Source organism: Dermacentor silvarum, chromosome 4 (assembly GCF_013339745.2).
Source record: "Dermacentor silvarum isolate Dsil-2018 chromosome 4, BIME_Dsil_1.4, whole genome shotgun sequence".
Lineage (NCBI taxonomy): Eukaryota > Metazoa > Arthropoda > Arachnida > Ixodida > Ixodidae > Dermacentor > Dermacentor silvarum.
The window spans coordinates 81,982,449-82,001,053 of record NC_051157.2 but is presented as its reverse complement, the minus strand read 5'-3'; the positions used below and the strand labels follow the sequence as shown (position 1 = coordinate 82,001,053).

At 47.0% G+C, this 18,605-nt stretch overlaps 1 protein-coding gene across 1 annotated transcript in view; it reads right to left on the bottom strand.

Moving 5' to 3' along the window:
- Positions 1-1,631: 1,631 nt before the first annotated feature.
- Positions 1,632-18,605, bottom strand: part of LOC119450302 (acid-sensing ion channel 1C-like) — a gene marked incomplete at its 5' end in the record, with an annotated part of 44,281 nt that continues 27,307 nt past the window's right edge. The window contains 5 exons of the mRNA XM_037713725.2: positions 1,632-2,148; positions 5,938-6,010; positions 6,145-6,179; positions 12,349-12,400; positions 13,604-13,682. Coding sequence (XP_037569653.2) covers positions 1,699-2,148; positions 5,938-6,010; positions 6,145-6,179; positions 12,349-12,400; positions 13,604-13,682 — 689 coding nt within the window. The remainder of the gene's footprint in view (positions 2,149-5,937; positions 6,011-6,144; positions 6,180-12,348; positions 12,401-13,603; positions 13,683-18,605) is intronic.

Sequence of the window (18,605 nt, the reverse complement as noted above, 5' to 3'; positions counted from 1 at the left end):
TTTAAACGTTAGCCCGGTCGCCTCATTACGCCGGGGTTTGCGTTGCCGATCGCGGGTTTCGAAGCGTTGCTTCACGCCAGAAAGAGCTGCTCGCCCGTGGAGTCGGCTGCGTGCGTTGAATCTGTCATTGGAATTTGACATTAGAAAGTCCGGCAAACCGTGATGTGCAAGAAGCATGGAAACCTTACCAAAGTAACGAATTCTGCGTAGTTGAAAGATACCTGTGCCGGAAACGGGCGTGTCGACTTGCGCGTTGTACTCGACGCGCCGAGTGCGCTATTTGGCGGTAAATGTCTTGCCTTCGGGAATCACGCTCTTGCGAACTGAACAGGAGCCTAGCGCAAATGGTGGTAATTTCGGTACATATAGCCCGAAAGCTATACGCATCCGAGAGAAAAAGGAATGTTATAAAGGGCCGTTTACGAGGATGCCGACATCGCCGGTCAAGAAAAGAAGACACTTGTGTACTTGTTCCTTCAAGACTCAAGTCTCTAATATATAATACCATTTGCTTAGCTTTCGAGATTTTACAGCCGACTATGTAGAGTCCTTAATAGGGCACTAGCTCATACACCTATCTGAATCCTCAAAAACGTCTTGGAACAAGTCAGGTGCCTTTCAAGGAATATCTTATACCCAAGGAATTTTTCTAGAAGACGTATAGTACAAACGGAGATACGAGCGCAATAATTACCTCTCTCATTCACCCTCAACATCCTCCGTTGGGCGGCATGTATGTACGACGTGTCTGTCGCACTTGTTAAATTAGGCAATGAGCAACACGAGAACTATAGGTGAGAGCAGGAGCCAACGTTTCGAAGTGGACTTGTCTTTTTCAAGGACTTGCCTTGAAGAAGACAAGTCCACTTGTCGAAACATTGGCTCTTGCTCTCACCTCGTTCTCGCATTGCTCATCGTCTTGAATTTCCATTTCCCGCATTCCCCGTGTGTTCCCTGGATCGTTAAATTAGGACGTTTTGCGTGCCAGAACCACGATCTGATTATGAGGCACACCGTAGTACACAGGCGTGTTTTTATTATTATTATTATTTATTATCGGCCCCATTGAAATGCGGCCGCCGTGCCGGGATTTGATCCCGCCACCTCGTTCAGCGCAACACCATATATCCACTAAGCAACCACGGCGGGTGTGTATGTCGCATGGTCTGTCAAAATCAAGCGCATTATCCGATTTATGTGGGCATTCGGTGACAAGAACTAGTTTGCCTCGCGCGGAAAAGGGCAATTTGATATTTCGATAAATTCGCTGCACTCCTACTCAGTTCTGAAGTGTGTTAGCCTAGCACGTGGGCATTCCGCATTCTGATTCCTTTAGTTCCGTCGCTAGGAGACAGTTTGAACTCGTGCGCTAGCTGGAATGATTCACACGCACAGAGCAGATGCGCGTTGCACAGAGCTGCTCTCACTCTCTCGGGCGAGCACGTGACGCATTCTGATGATGATGATGATGATGATGTGTGGTGTCTTATGGCGCAAGGGCCAGTTATGGCCAAAGCGCGCCATGCCAGTGTGACGCATTCTCGATCGCCGCACTTGAAGCACGTGAGCCTATATAGTGACTCTATTTGGAGTCAATCTAAAAAGCAATATGGCGGCTATGTATATGCGCCACGTGTATAGCCACGTGTGTTCCCGTGAAACCAGAAACGGAATGCGAACGCGCTAGGCTTAAACTCGCTAGTAAAACGCCTGCGGCCTGAAACTTCGGTGCAGGAAGAGCGGGTTGAATGGCCCGAACGCCTCGTCGGCGGAGCTCTTCCAGTCGGACGAGTCGAAGTAGCCGTACTGCGGTGCACCGGACGGTCTCCGAAGTGCGACGAGACCGCCGGCCGTGGTTTTCACGCGAGGGTCCTTCAAGATCTCCCAGATGGACCGCTCCTTGGTCCAGCCCTTGTCGTCGTCGGCGGCGCCGCCGCGCGCGGCCTGGATCGCCTTGTTGGCGTGCCTATGCCACGCCGCAGTGCTCGCTGTGGGTTCCTCTGGCTGCGGCGCGACCGATGCGCGCCGCCTTCGGTAGAGATAGATGAACCAGCGCACGAATATCTCCAAAATCTCGAAGATGACTAGGAACGAGAGGCCCAGGTACATCCCCATGAAGCCTCCGACGTTGCTCAATGTGGTCGCGTCCTGCAAGTGCCGCAAAGGGTAACAAATAATGTAACCGTGCGCGTCAAAGGTATAAGGCCCGAACCAATTTATGAAAGCGCGTCCGAGGAGGCATCACAAGCCTCCATCAATTGCACGCTCACATTCGCAATGTAGCCGACACTTTAATCTTCGCTGTAATCCCACGTGAAACTGTTCCGATCACGCATTCATCCTCCAGCAGCATCTTGATTAAGCGAGTTCATTTGTGTGCGCAGGGAATGGATTAACCTTTCGCCGGCACCTGGTCGTCCGCTGCTCTTTGATATTTGCACCCGCATTGGACCAGCGACGCGACTGTTGGTAATTAGCATTCGTAATTAGACCTTTGGTTGAAGCCTGTTTAATAAATTAAACTCGCTCACTGAATGCGCGTTATTGTACCTTTGCGGCGATTATGTGCTTTCCCAACATTGGTCTAGCTTCTTCAGCTATAGATCGATAGATCGATAAACTACAACTCCGACTCATTAAATTGCTTCCGTCTCGCCGCCAATAGCACATGGCAAAAACTTTCCTTTGCGCAGAATATACATTGTAAACAACAATAACCATTTCGAGGTTCGTATTCTCTGCACCTTCGTAGCGCCACGATTGTTACAGAAGCCTCCCTAAGCACACAGTCTGCAGCAACAGCTGCGGTTACGAGCGCATGCAGCGCCTTATAAACGTTCGGCACATATGGCAATTTCGAACAAGATGTTGCAAAAAAAAAGTTTTCTCGCTCACTTCCGATAGCTGGCTGTCAGGCGACTGCTTCTTAGCCTTAAGCGTTTCCAAATCTAAAATGATAAAGAACGCAGAATTATCAATTCGGTTTGTCGATAAACGCACTCGTGCAATCTAGCTCGTGCTTGTATTGAGTGCAAGCACTGCTTACATAAAGACGGCCATATGCGTATACGCGTATAGAGTTTCGCGTCGCCAACCACTGGCGTCACTGACCTTCTCGCCCTACGTACCTCCTTAATGAGTTCATCGACACCAGTGGTTCGTCACGCGAGTGGCTGCACTTGGCGACCTTCTTTTGATGCAGTGGCCGCTCTCGGGCTGCCGTCTCTAGCGCAACGAAAGCTCGTTGTCTCTAAAGTCGCGTCTGTTCTTGAAACTCCTTGAACAAATAAGTGTCGGCGGCGCAAGAACGGGGCAAGGGAGGCGGTGGTTGACCTCTGCCCCTCCACTAAGAGATAGCGCAAATTTGTCTCGCAGCGCTAGGATATATATATTGTAACGATGTATATATATATATATATATATATATATATATATATATATATATATATATATAGAACGAGAAGAAATGGAACCGAGGGGCCCGATTTTTATTAATCATATCATAAGAAGCCAACAAACATTAACACCAAGGACAACATAGGGGAAATGTCAAGTAATTTCCCCTATGTTGTCCTTGGTGTTAATGTTTGTTGGCTTCTTATGATATATATATATATATATATATATATATATATATATATTCAGAATGACGGAGAATTTTAAACAATGCGATTCTGCGTCGGTGTCATGAAGGGTGCCAAAAAAGTGAGCCCGAGCACACGGTATACCTTTAGTTTTTGCCCACTTTAATACGGTGCGACAAAGCTTGCTTGTTGTTAGGGCCTATATAAGCAGGCCAGAATCGGCACCCAGTATGTGGGGGCGACGCTGCCGCAAAGTCTCCCCCTCCCCTCCCGCGCCCACTGCCTCTTAATGACTACGCGCACGTATATAGTTCTCGGAGAGGATCGACAAGCACCATAACTGCAAGTAACAAGACAATAGGCACTGTAAGTGCACCACCGCGCCACTGCTGTCATCAAGTGAATTTCACTTGAGCTGCTCGAAAAGAACCAACCCTATAGCTCACAGAGTTTTAGCTGATCACACGGCAGGCCGCGTGGAAAATTAATTGCGCCGACAGTCAGATGATCCGGCCCGTTGGTCCCACTCTGTGGCTATTAGGCCAAGTTCGCAGGGGAAAAGACGAGTTGAGCTGGCGGCTCAGCGAGCTGTAAGGAGACACCGCTAATGGAACGGAAGAGAAGCGTGCAGTTCGGCGGATAGATCGCCTAATCGAGTAGTCGGGTGTTTCAAGGGTGATCTTTGTCGGAACTAGCGAGACAGTCTAGGGGAATGGTTAAGTGTAAAGGCGCCGAGCGCTTGCGTATACACGGCAAGTTCTTCTTTTCCACAGGACGTATAACCTGCCTGTTAATTAATTTGCGTTTTTCTTTCTCTAAGAAGAGAATTCCTGAAGGAGTGACAGTGTACAATAAAAATTACGGGGTATGCTTAGAACTTTTTAAGAATGTAAGGCGAAAGCCTAGTTGAACCTTCTGTTGAATTCTGCATTCCCAAAACGCCTGCGTCGCATTAGAGGCGTATGCTGCTCCCGCCGGGCCGCTGCGCAGCTTCATCCACAACCGCTTCGTCCCGACGGTGGTTACGATGAGCAGCATTTCGAGCTGCTCTAGCCTCTTCCGCTGGGGCGTACTTTCTCGGTCTTCCCCGCATGCGCTATAGGGCCTCGGTGCGTCGTCACCCATAGCGATGTGGAATCAAGCTCTGAGCCCACGCGGCGACGTGTACAAGGCGCGCGAGCAAACTTTGTAGAACGTTTCCAGAACGTTTTACGGGCGCCGCCGCTGACATTTCCGTCCTCCTCTCCAGCGCCGCCACCGCGCTTGCACTCAATGCCCCTACTGCGCTGCTGCTGATATTTTCCTCCTCCTCGCCACCGCCGCCGTTGCCGTTTCAATGAACGCCCTCCCGCGCCACCGCTGACATTTTCCGCCTCCTCCCAAGCGCCGCTGTTGCCCTTTTCCTCAACGTATTCTGACGCCGCCGCTGACATTTCCCCCTCCTCCTTAGCGCCCTTTCTCTCCACGCTCCTACTGCGCCGCCGTTGCGCTTTCTCTCAGCTCTCCGACTGCGCTCCGTCGCCCTTTCTCAGAACACTCCTCCGGCGCTGCTGTTTCCCTTTACCGGCGTACTCCGTTTTTCTGTACCTCACAACGCGACCCTGAAACAAAGAGCTTCGCCTTAATGCTTGCACTTCTAAGAGAGGGGCGGCTTCGGTGGCGTTTGCTGCATGGTACTCGACGGATGCCTTTTACTCATGAAAGCATATAGCATGTCGTGATGAGCTGCCTTCCATGCAGCAGAGAATGTAAAATGGCATATATGTAACAGGGGCGCTGTTGCAAGCATTGTCTCTTATTCGTTATGATGCAATGAAATTAAAAAAGAGCCGTACAAACGATGATAAATTGAAACCATACACGTGCGCATGTCGTAGCGGGATGACATTCTAATTAATAATTATCAGACATAAGAAACTTAATTTCAATGATTTATGTAATGGATCGTGTGAGTGAGTGAATGCTCCCTCGCGCTTCTATAATGCAGATCATTGAGAATTATTACCAGTACGAACAAAAATAACTTGTGTGTAGACAACTGGGGCAAAATAATCCATCGTCCTCCATATTTTTCACCTGTTAGAAGTTGCGGCGACGTTCTTTGAGAGTAGAGCACGCCTGTTACAATCTAGTATATGTTTCAACAATACCATATTTTTGTTTCTTGCGACCAAAAATGAACATCTATACAGAAAGGAACGTCTACAGAACAGCATCACAACGATAATAACGCAATAAATAAAGGTGCGAAAGTACAGTGCTCACTTTCCGTTAAAAATTGTTAATAAATGCTACACAAGAAACAGTGGTCGCGGTTTTGTTTCGTTGTCAGGTTTCGCCACCCTCTACTTACGCTGAGTTCCGGAACTTGCGTGATTTTTTCCACGATGATCGACTCGAAGTAGATGACGGCTTTGACCAGCGCTCTGGCAACAAGTACGAAAAAGAAAACGAAGAGAAAACTTTGTGCGCTCCGCAGACCTTTGTCTCTCACTACAATGAGAATTTCTTTACGTAGAAATTTTCTTTAAACAATGCAAAAGTGACTTTTCTGCTCTACCTGTTTTGCAGCTTGCCTTTGGCTTTCCCAGACCACTGAAAATTAAGAAAATGACATGGCAAATTTCGTCTTGTTTCTATTTGTTTTCATGGTATAAGACTACATCATAAAATATTTAAGTACATATGTTGAAGTACATCTAAGTATGGTCTTTCGTTTTGAGGTAAAATCCGATAACTCCCTATTTTCGCACACCGAGTAATACCTGATTTCTCCCCAAACTTTGCCGGTTCGTAAAAAATAATAACAAATGCAGGTAATACAAAACTCATGAACGCTGTCCATCTTGTGTTAGCAAGTATTCAATATATATGTTACGAATAATATTAACATATACTTTGGTATACACGCCTCGTTTTCGTTTTAAGCTCCAACCGAAAGCCGACACGCACGCACGCACGCACGCACGCACGCACACACACACACACACACACACACACACACACACACACACACACACACACACACACACACACACACACACACACACACATATATATATATATATATATATATATATATATATATATATATATATATGCAGCGCCTGCGGGTTCTGAGTGAACGATAGCCTTGGCGCTTTTATAGTAGCCACGTGTACGCGAATACTACAATGGCGCATTGCATTGCACTTCCCGCACGTCGCATACACGTACACGGCGGTAATGCGCTGGGAAGCGAATTAACGCAACGCTGACGTACGTTGCTCTGCATTGTGAGCGGTATTTGTGAAGTTGAGACTTTGTTTACTCAAATCCGTTACATCAAAGAAGGCTGGCTCATTTGTCTAGTTGGTTATTCATTAGTGTTGTTGCAAGATGGTATATTGAAAACTGCTAAAGCAGGACGATAACAGACAAGGACTAAAGGCCCGACAGGTCAAGGATCGACACAGAAATGCTCCCAACGCATATTATAATGCATACTTCAACAAGGGTTTGTTAGATAGGAAAAAGCATCACACCTCTTGGGAAGCATTTCCGTCTGCACAACACAACTGCTTGTACTTTTTTTTTCCTTTGTTAAAAAAATGCAGAGACCAAAGCAAATATGGGATCGCCTAACTCTCCCCCGCCCTTTTTTTGTTGCTATTTTTGTTAATGTGGTTTCTTTGAGATGTATTGACACTGTCTGACAACGAGGATTTGCAGATATGAGTTCGTCACATGATTTGCGTCTCTTTCACGTAACATGTTCCGGTGAGCGATTTCGCTTGTTTAAAAAGAACGTTTGTGTCCAAAGGGAGGCTGTTGCTTGTGTTTAATCATTTGCATAAGTTACCAGAAAATCACAAGCTTTGGAATGCCAGACCACAAAACGCCCGATTTATCCCCGGTTTTCCTCTTTAAAAAAGTTGTCGCAGTTTCACCTGAAAGGCGAAGCATCAATTGCGATAGCAAATTTGTAGAGAGCTATACGGAGTAATGATAGTAGCTTTATCAGCTGTATAAACTTGGACATGCAGCAGCACCGGCAACACGCAGAACTGTTGTCGACGCCGTCGGCGTTTTGCCCGCGTTCGCACAAAATGCGTGCGGCGTTGGTGACTATTGCCGGAGCCTCTGATATAAATAGGCACTTGGTGCCGCAGCTAAACGTCGCCTTCCTTCACTCCCCCTCCCCCCACGGCCTTTCGCGCGTCGGAAGAAGGCGCGTTTGCTCTACATATATGGTGATTGTAGAGGAGGAAAGAGACGCCTACTTCTGCAGCCCTTAAGGGAGCACGGCGCAGAACGCGCGTTTGTTCTCCGCCATGGGTTCACTCCCCGTGAAAGCGCGGTGTGCGTCCCTCGCGCCCTTTCACTCGCACATACAACGTTCGGCGGCGCGCGGTGACGATTTCATCTCCATTGACGTCATACGGAACCTCACGGCGATGGCGACGCCGACGGCAGAAATCTGCTTTGGAGTGTCCATATAATTGCTGTCGCAATAAAATATCGCCCGATTTTTACACCCCGAACATGAAAAGAATATGTATAAAACCCTAAAACGAAGGATCCGGCCTACGTATATGTAACTTGTTTTTTGTATGACTAAAACAATAAAAAAAGCAATGGACTGTTGATTACTCGCTTTTTACAGGTGTCTCCAAATTAATAACTACAAACCATGCTTCCTGTGAAAGAAATTAATACGGAAAAGAAGAGCCGCCGAACGAAGCGTTTATTGTTTCCGGCTGTCAGTACAAGCTTTGTACAAGCGCATGTTGTCGGTGAGTAAGTTTTTCTGCGACGTAACCCGTTTGCTCAATGGCGTCATTTGCATAATAGAAGCTGCTGCCTCGAGGACAGCCATTCTTCCTACGCGCGATTATACCTTATTCACGCGGACTCATTCGCTTGCAGGCTGTCGAACCATAGCAAACTCTCGACACGTTAGGCCATCATGACGCGCATTGCAGTTTTTTTTTTAACACGAAAGTGTTTTATGCCGGGGTCCACCAAGCCTTCACTGACGTATTTCCGTCACGGAAATACGTCATGGTCATTTCCGTCACGGAAATACGTCAGCTTACAATGTACACGAACATAATACAAAGAAAGAAACCAGAAGAAAAAGTTCCACAAACATGCAAAATTTGGAAATCGAACACACGACCTCTCGGTCCGCGACGATAGATCGCCGAGCGTTTAACCCATTGCGCCACAAACGCATTTGCAGAGAGCTACACAGACGCGCCTTATATATCTAACACTCCTCCGTGTACCCGCGCTCTTGCTCGGGGCGGTGCCGCCGCCTACGAGCAGAAAAGAGAAGTACTGCATTATGACACTAACGCGCACCGACAGTGAACGCTTCGGTGGTCTCAGCACTACGACGCCTCGATGCCAGCATTCGAAGGGACGCTGGCATCAAGAAGCACTACCAACGCCACCTAGGTGGCGTTCACCGTACTCAGCACAGCGGAGCGTGGCCTCCGCAATTAGCTCTGAAAATGTTTCTGAAGTTGATCGCGGAGGCTGCAATTACGACGCGCTGTACGCGCTGATTTGACTCGGTGACGATTCAGTTACGTGCTTTGTCTTGCGCGTTGTATTAGTGTGTCAGTTACGTGCTTCGTCTTTCGCGTTGTGCTAGCGTGTGCAGCGTAGTGCAGCTTCCATATGCACGACGGTTGCTCATGATCATCGACGTTGGTAGTCGTGATGGAGGAGACGTGCCACCAGGCGTCAGCGTGGGTGCATCAACGCCTAAGGGCGCTTTAGCCACAAAACACCAATAGACATTATATATCAATGTGCAATAAACATTACACTACTTCTGTGAAGACACGTTTCACTTTCGTGTTCTATACCGATTCCTATATATATAAGAGGGATCAACGACATTTTTTTTAAATGAAAGTAATAGAAAGAGATGTTACAATGCATGGTAACTGCTACTCCTTTTTTGCATAGCAGAAACAATATAAAAATATATGTAGTAAGAAAAGGAAAATTAACGTCATATCATTGCAGTGTTGGTTTTCATAAACATATCGCATTCGCCGTGAGTTGTGGGGATGCTCGATTTTATCTGGCGTCTCCCGACGTTCGGCTTCATCGCATGGCTCAAATGCGGTGCTGAAGTCAGTGTCGTCGTTATGCAGATGCGACGAGAGATGGCGCTCTGATGCTGCTGATGATGATAAGGATGACGAATTTTATTGCCATACCCTTCGAAACTGGGTGGCGACAAATAGTCACCTATAGCCTGCTTGAGCTGATCAGGTTTTGTATACATCTATTGCCGTCTACCGTTTTGCCTATCTCTCCTCGATCTTTTGTCTCTTCATTAAAACCTCTTAATGCTTCCATCCGCGTTTAATCCTAGCGCTTCTGGCAGATGGACGCTGCGTGCTGGTCTCGCTGGGTGAATATCTTGGCATTCCATTACAATGTGCTGAGTAGTTTCCAAGCTTTCTTTTTTTTTTTTTTTGCAGACACAGATGCCTCATCCTGTGGTGCATATTTGCTCCGGTACGTTTTTTTGTCCTCGGGCAACCAGCTCGGGCCTCAAATAACAAGGCACTGCCATTTTGCGTTATCATACAGATTTTCCTTCCTATTTTCCTGATTTCTTTCTTCCCGTTTATGTAAATCGCCATAGTCTTTTTTGTTTCCATCCTTTGCATCCAATTTACTATCTCTGTTTCTCTTTTTTCTGTATTTTTTTATTTTCATGTCTCCTTGTCTGTTTACACTTTCAGTTAGCCTGTATTGATGATTGTAAATAAATTTCACCTAGTGTTCCAATGCGAGTGCCACCTGATGGCATAAAGCATCTCCATCGAGGAAATATTCCTTGCGTGTATTTAGCCTAGCTGAAATTCTTGCAAAACAGGAACAATAAATGTCCTATATGTGCCTGCACTACGGTGTTGTCAATTTTTTGTAACCGAGAGTATTTTTCAGCCTCGCATAGTACCACAACAAAGCGGTGGTGACGATTAGGCGGCGGTACGAAAGCACTTTTCAAGCGAAGCTTGTATACGCTAGCCTGCGCCGGCGATGTAACGCTAAATAAACCAGCTGCTCTCAGAGCTGCACAGGTGCTCGGCGCGCGCGCTCGTGTTCGGCACGCGCTCGTGCCACTGCTCCCGCGTTCGTCGTCGTCGTCTGCTTCCACAGCTGCAGCTGCGTTGGCGCTAATCATTCCAGCGTAGAATTTCACTTCTCTTCTGTCGTCGTAATGGGGAGGCCACGTTTACGGGGGTATGAGCCATTGCTGAAGGAGGTATGAGCCATTCATTGTTTTACGTAACGGACAAAATTAATTTTTGAAGAAATTTCATGGAAATCCGTCCAGCATGAACGCGCTCGGGAAAAGGCTCGTCGTCGACGGGCCGATTCTAGTGTGAGGACTTCCGAAACCCAGGCGAAACGTCAGCGAAGAGCCGCGGACCCCGAGTTGAGGGAGCGCGATGTTGCGGCCAAGCGTCAGCGTCGTCTAGCCCTCCAGGAACCCGACAATGGTGGTGCACGCCTCGGCAACGCTAGCGCCAACTTCCCCGGTGGGACGGCCAGGTTTCAACGCGATTTTCTTAACCGGAACTTCGGAGCCAACTGCAGTGCGTGTGACCGGTTGGAGTTGGAGCACAACGTGGTACTCGTCAGTGCAATTCGTTCGGAGAACGCCGAAGGAACACACGACAAACATCGCTTGCCCCCATTTCCTCGACAGGGGAAATACACTCCAACGGGACCACGGAAAAGTCCCGGGTGATTGGCCTAGTATTTCCTTCCGCATGTGCCGAGGTATCCGCCGTTTCTTAAGATTAATGGCGCATGGTTGATGGCGTACACGCGGTGCCCAGCGACCTGTTTGTATAGACGACCCTAATTACTCGGTTCTTTCACCATCTCTCTCGAAGTTGCAAAGATCTACTAACGCTTCCACGCCAAGTTTCCAGCTCCGGGCAGGCTCAAGAGTCGTCTAGACGCGTAACTTCAGATCGCAATAGACTGAATTACACGAGGTGTAGAAGAGTGGTCTAACAAAGGATGTCCCTGGAGACAACCCCGACTAAGACAAGTGCCCTTGTCGAAACGTTGGCTCCAGGGACATTCCTTGTTCCACCATCTACTGATGACTTCAACTCTCCAGCTCCAGGAACAGTGTACCTCTGTCGGGTGGGGTGTATTATAGTGTCATAATACGATCGTATATCGTGCGTTACTGAATCAATTTAGATTGGGTGAGTGTTTTTTTTTTCTTCGTGGGAGGGAGTGGGAGGGGGGGGGGGGCTGGTTTTCTTTCTTTGGCAGAAAAAGGTAGCGTACGTGTTATAGCATAGAAAGGGAATACGAAAGCTTTCCTTTCTTAACATCGCGCACAGACCGTGGGGTCGGTAAGTCAGCGAGACATCATGGAATTTACAGTACTTTTGCGTGTTTCAGCTGTTTATGTGCGGAGAGAGTTATAGAAATTTGCCAAGTTTAGTTTCTTTTTTGCTCCTGTAGAAAGCAATGTAAACGTTGTTTATTGCCAAATTGTTTACTAGTTCCGCACAGACGCTATCATAATGAATTAGGTCACGGGCGGCTGGCGCAGGTATATAATACAAGACATCTCCACTCCTATCTGGTTACTGCGTCTTTACCTGCTCACAAAATATTCGCACATGGCAATACTAGTGTTTTTAGTGGCTCAGAAGTGTAATTTACCAAACACATTTTACGGAATATTTCACTTTTGAGCGCTTTTTAAAGAGAGACTTACGAGACGCTGAGTCCACCCAGTCCTTGATATGGACGTCTTGTAAATTTCTTGGCTGTAAGAAATAAACAGAATGAAGAAAAGCATAAAGGTCAACTAGGAGCCTGGTTGGCTACTCCACATTATTGATGGCGAAAGGCGGCAGGGAAAGGTGATAACGCGTCGAAAACGCCCAAGGTGAGAAGAATGGTGACTTGAGCAGTGCGTTATAATCACGAATAAGTACGCTTGGCTACAAAGTGGGCAAAAGCCACGTTCCAGTATAATAAACACTCGCGAGAACTGGAATCTATAACCACTTACCATAACGAAAGTTTCGCGAGCAGAGAATTCAAAGGCTGCAGAAATCATTTGCACAGCACTGACTCTGGCAATATTAAATTGGAATTGACGGTGTAGTGCGAAAATAAACAAAATACATTTTTACCAGAGCAATGGTAAAAAAACTAATTACGGCAGAACTCATCTCACGATGACTGTGGGTGGTAATGCGATTAACAGTCGAGCAATGACGCAACACACCCAACTTCGAGACGAATGGGATGGCGACGATGGCGTGACGCCGATGGTATGACGACAGCCGATTGACGAAGCTGGAATGACGTCAGTGGCACGACACGACGTCATGACGATGACGGTATGACGACGACCATGCAGCGACCACGACTGCATCACGAGCACATAGCTAATCACTCAAGCTATTAGTATAGACAACTTGGGCCTCTGGGTCGGCCTGGAACGCGTGTCGACGACTGCATGAGGAAAGTCGCATCAAGAAGCTGGAATGACGACTATGTAACGACCACTATGACATCTCGACCGCGGGCACACGCATAATGGCCCAAGCTAGCACACAACAGTGGGTCACGCCAGGTCGGCGTAAGAGGACATATGGGTGGAAGGATAGATGGACGGACGGACGGACGGACCAAAACGGCTGAAGTAGGAAAATAATGCTAATCGCATAAGAAAAGTGAGAATTAAAAATGAGCCTCGAAGTATACCTTGCACACATCGAAGTTCTCAAAATAAATAAATAAATAAATAAATAAATAAATAAATAAATAAATAAATAAATAAATAAATAAATAAATAAATAAATAAATAAATAATTTTTGAAAACCCCTTAGTATTCATTAGAGCCGCTGAAAACAAAAGGCTAGGAAAAATATAAAAAAAAACGAAAAAGAAAAGAGGAACCAGAGCGCTTGAATGAAAAGAATCGACAGGTGCTGAGAAATGAAGTGGCTGAAATCACCTGCACTTCAAAGGGCAGTCGCATTTCTTGAGGCTTCTGTAAGACGTGTCTGCCAATATTTCTTCGGAGCACATTCTACCTGTCAAAAAAGAAAAAAAAAGAACAAATGAAAAGGCCCCGACCAGGAGTGATAAATATGCTGCATCATGGCTCAATGCAATGAGAAACGAATACAAGATTGCTTAATGAGAGTGCGTTGCATAAATGTAGTTTTTTCTTTTTCTTTTTTGTGAACATTTTTTAGAAATAGGTGAACAGAGTCAAGCACTCCATATCTGAAAATCAGATATCATGTAAACGGTGGAAATAAGGGAGAATTGGCTTGGGTTTCAACCTGATCTAGGCAGCCCGCAGCAATACCGTTATCAGGTCCCTTCGACACTTTTTATCGCAGAACTGTGCTGATACCAACGTGTCGCTCAACAGAGGCGTGCACAGGCCCTTGGCGACCACTCATATGGTGATATGGGTGAAATCATATGCAGAATTGATTGCCTAAGTCAAACAATGGTCGGGATAGGCAGACAAAAAAAAACGGCAAAGAAAAGAAATACAAAAACGATTGTGACGTGTGAAATACACTGGGCTACGGAGGCTAATGTAATACGCTGCATATTCGGCTAATCCGTTGGCAATGTCCGTATCTGGATATTTAGTATCCTTTATTCCTTTATATTTAAAAATCTTGAAGAAATTATGATGATGATTTATTGCAATCCCCTCTGAAACGGCGAGGTGACAAATAGTCACTTAGCCTGCTTGAGTTAATCAGGCATGCCATGCATGCTTTTAATTCTAGCATTTTTGTATATACCTCCCTGATCTTCTTTCTCTTCATCAAAACTTCTCTATCTATACCTAGTACAGCTACCGGATCCGTCTTTAACGAATCCGGGCATATCAATCTTTTGCCTGATTTTTTTTCTACCAATACTCTAAACGTCCATTGATTAGCTCGCCTGCTGACCGGTTGATGGCTCTGTCCACTTTAAATCGAAGCACTTCTGGAAGGTGTACGTTACCTACGGGTCTCACTGGGTGAATCCCTTCGCATTCTGTTAGGATGTGCTGAGTCATCGCCGGATTTTCGCTGCAGCGTGCATATGCCTCATCTTGTTCCGAGTATTTGCTCAGGTATGTTTTTGTCCTTAGGCAACCAGCTCGAGCCTTCAATAGCAAGGCTTTCGTGTTATCGTACAGAATTTTCCTTCTGATTTCTTTGTCCTAATTCTTGTAAATCTCCATGGTCTTTCTTGTGCCCGTTCTTTGGATCCAATTCACTGTCTCTGTTTCTCTCACTTTCTTTCTGATGACTCCTGTTTGTCTATTTACACTTCCAATTACACTTTACTTGGTTGCCCAAATTCTCGACCTCTTCCTCTTTCGTCTTTTAGCGCAATGACACGCGCTGCCATGCGGCCGTGTTACATATGCAGATTGGACATCCATTACTTTAATGATCGCTGATATGCATGGAGGACGGAAAGCTGATACGTATGCTGTACATAAAGAGGACGCTGGAGGGTCCCCGCGACAGTCCACCTTCGAATATCTATTGTGAGCTCTGCAATCGCATAATCTCTGGCACCATAGGGTGCACCGACGTCAATATACTTTTGTAAAGACACACGCAGAAGCGAACGATTACATTGCAATTGCAATGGCCGTAATTTTGCATCGGTAACTTCCTGATTGTTCTACCCACGATGGGTGGTAGAACTCCGGCGGCTGCTGCGCACGGCGCGGCCGCGCGGGCCCTATCTTGAAAGCGCCCTGCGAAGGGTACAGAGTCCGCCGTGCGCTTTGTTTTCGCCGTTTAGTTTGCGTTGAAGCGAGGGGTAGCACGAAGGTCAATTCGCTCGCTGCTGCCACCGCGCTTCCTCACTCCAGCGTTTTGACAGCGAGCTTCCGCAGTGATCGACTGAGATGTGTTCATGTTTCCTTGTGCGCGCGTGACACCATGATTGGTAATTTAGTTAGTGAGCGAATGTTATACAAGTTTATATGGCCGATAATACTACTATCCTTACTTCGTATAGCTAGCTACTAATTTGCTGTTGCAATCGATGCTTCGCCTTTCATGCGAAACTGCGACCTTTTTTTTAGCTGCACCAAGTTTTAAAAAAATTACCTGTAATACATAGCATAATAATTCTAACCCTTGCACTAAATTACTCAATGGGGTTGGCGTCATCTATACTAGAAACCAAATGATTTATCGAAGAATTACCATAATTGCAATAATTAACTTTTAACAGCAGAGCTGTTCTTAGTCGAGCGGGCGCCGGCGATGACGGCCGCCGTCACGCAGGAGCAGAGTCGGAGAGGTAAAGTGACTCGCTCGCCGGGAGAAGAGGAGCCGACCAATCGGAGCGCGCACCGGGGAGGAGGAGGAGAGGCGCCGGGGTATAGAAGTTGGCGCCCACGGGTGACGGCGTTCCTAGCGCGTTCCTCACGACGTGAGCAAGCTCTCGCTGGTGCTCACGTCGGACGGCTTCTTTCCCGGGAGTATAAGCAGTATAAAGCCCCAACCAGACGTACGCGCGTTGGAAAGCGTCCGCACGCGCCGCATCGCGCCTGGGCGCGTACGGCGTCAGGCGCGGAGACTGCGTCGCGTGTGGAGGCGTTGCGGCGTAGACACCTACCACTGCTAGAATTTTTACGCCCGCGCCGGAAGCTGCCACCGCGTCGCCCGCGCGACGCTCCTCACGTGACCACAGAACGCCTATGACGTGACCACGGCGAACCAGCGTAACTTCCGGAACTACTCTTCACGCGGCGTGCAGGCAAGCCCGGGCAAGCTGCGTGCTTTGTGTTCGTCGTTCCGCGCGTTTGGTAGGTGAACATGGCAGCCGCGACGAAACGCGCAGGGGCGCGCGGCAACTCGTGCATCGTTTGGGTGCGCGCCCTCTTCCTCGATCGGACGCGACGTGACGCCGAGTGAGCGCGGCGCGTGCGGACGCTTTCCAACGCGTACGTCTGGTTGGGGCTTAAGGTGTTTGCGCCGCGCGCTCTTCGCACGATGGAGCAAAGCGCCCGCGAATGCACAGCTTCGCTGTTCGACCATCTTCACGGAGTGGAAGGGGCGGTGATTTTTATTGCAATAGCAATTATATGGACATTCCAAAGCAGATTTCTGCCGTCGCCGTGAGGTTTCGTATGACGTCAACAGCGATGAAATCATCGCCGCGCTCCGGACGCTGTATGTGCGAGTGAAAGGGAGCGAGGGACGCGCACTTTCACGGGGAGCGAACGCACGTTGGAGAGCAAACGCGTGTTCTGCGCCGTTCTCCATGAAGGGCTGCAGAATTAAGCGTCTCTTTCCTCCTTTCCATATATAGAGAGCAAACGCAACTATCTCCGTCGCGCGAAAGGCTGTGGGGGGACGGGAGGGAGGGAGGGGAGGCGACGTTTAGCTGCGACACCAAATACGTATTTATATAAAAACGTCGCGCGCGTTCGGTGCGAACGCGGGCAACACGCCGACGGCGTCGACAACAGTTCTGCGCGTTGCTGGTGCTGCTGCATGTCCAAGGTTATACAGCTGATAAAACAACTATCCTTACTCCGTATAGCTCTCTACTAATTTGCTATCGCAATTGGTGCTTCGCCTTTCAGGTGAAACTGCGACAAATTTTTAAAATTAATTACTTAAGTGTATATATTGCAACTTACGAATTATAGCCGGTGAGTGCGCAAGGCGTATCCACTAGGAACGAATTTTCAAGATGACGCCAGTTTCGAGATATTATTTTCATAGTAACTGACTAAATGAACTGGCATACCAGTTAGTAGGGGTGTGCGAATAGCGATTTTTGAGACCGAATCGAATAGTTCCAGAAGCAAATAGAATTGAATCGAATAACGAATATTTTAATAGTTTTCGAATAATGAACAGCCGTTATCACAATTAATATACAACGATGTTGACATTCCAGTATTCACAAAGCTAGCAAGTTCCTGTAATTAGATAGTACTTTATGAAGCATTGTTTATTAAAAGCACCACTGGAGCATCAGGAGCAAACAAGTAGTTTCTTCGCATTTACAGGGCTCTTCAGAGAGTGCGAATGATCGATGTACAGCCTGTAAAGTATGGCTACCAAAGTGACGTAGCGTGCTCCACTACACAAACTCATGTTTTATGTCTATACTATGCCCGCGGGGGTAAAATTTACCATGCTCTTGCTCCAATCTTATGTTTATTTGGGCGCGGTTGACGCTTAGAAATACTCGAAAAGTATTCGAAAAATGTTAGCATTTACGAATAGTGCCTATTCGATTCGTTATTCGAAAATTTCGACTATTCACACGCTTATACTGGCAGTTACATTTGTGCTTCAATGCATAAATAAAAAGGCGTCTTCTTAAAAAAAGTAAGTGGAACAACAGTGTATTTTTTACTGCAAGTATGAAGGCGCATATACTGAAACCGGTGCCATTCTCAGAATTCGTTCCAAGTCGATATGCCTTGCAAGCTCACTGGCTACAATTCGTAAATTGCAATATGTGCTGTAAATTAGTTAGCAATTGACTTAAATAGTGCACTTTAGTTAACAATTCAATTACGCATTTGAGTTCGCGTGGAAGTACTAACCGCCTTATCGAGTAATTTAGTTCTAAGGTTATAATTATGCCATCTTCCACAGGATGTTCTTAAAAATTTTCGCGAAGCCAAATAGAAAGCGCCCTATATAATACACAGGAAATCGCATGTGTGCATCTCATGTACTCATAGTTTCGTGCGCCTGCTCGTTCTTGTATCGCGTGCGTGTAGCAGTCGCATGCTCATCGTTTGGCAAAAGTGCACTTATAAAAAACCAAGCACGTGGTGCATCCGACAGTGACTCACGCGTTAGCTAACTGCGTGATTTCCTCATTTCGCTTTATCCTTGTGTACTATTTTCTGGTGACCCCTTCTCCGATGCTCCACTGTTGAGCCAATTGCACTGCAGATCATGTAGAGGCTAAATGCATGCTCCTGCGGCAAACCTCTCCAATAA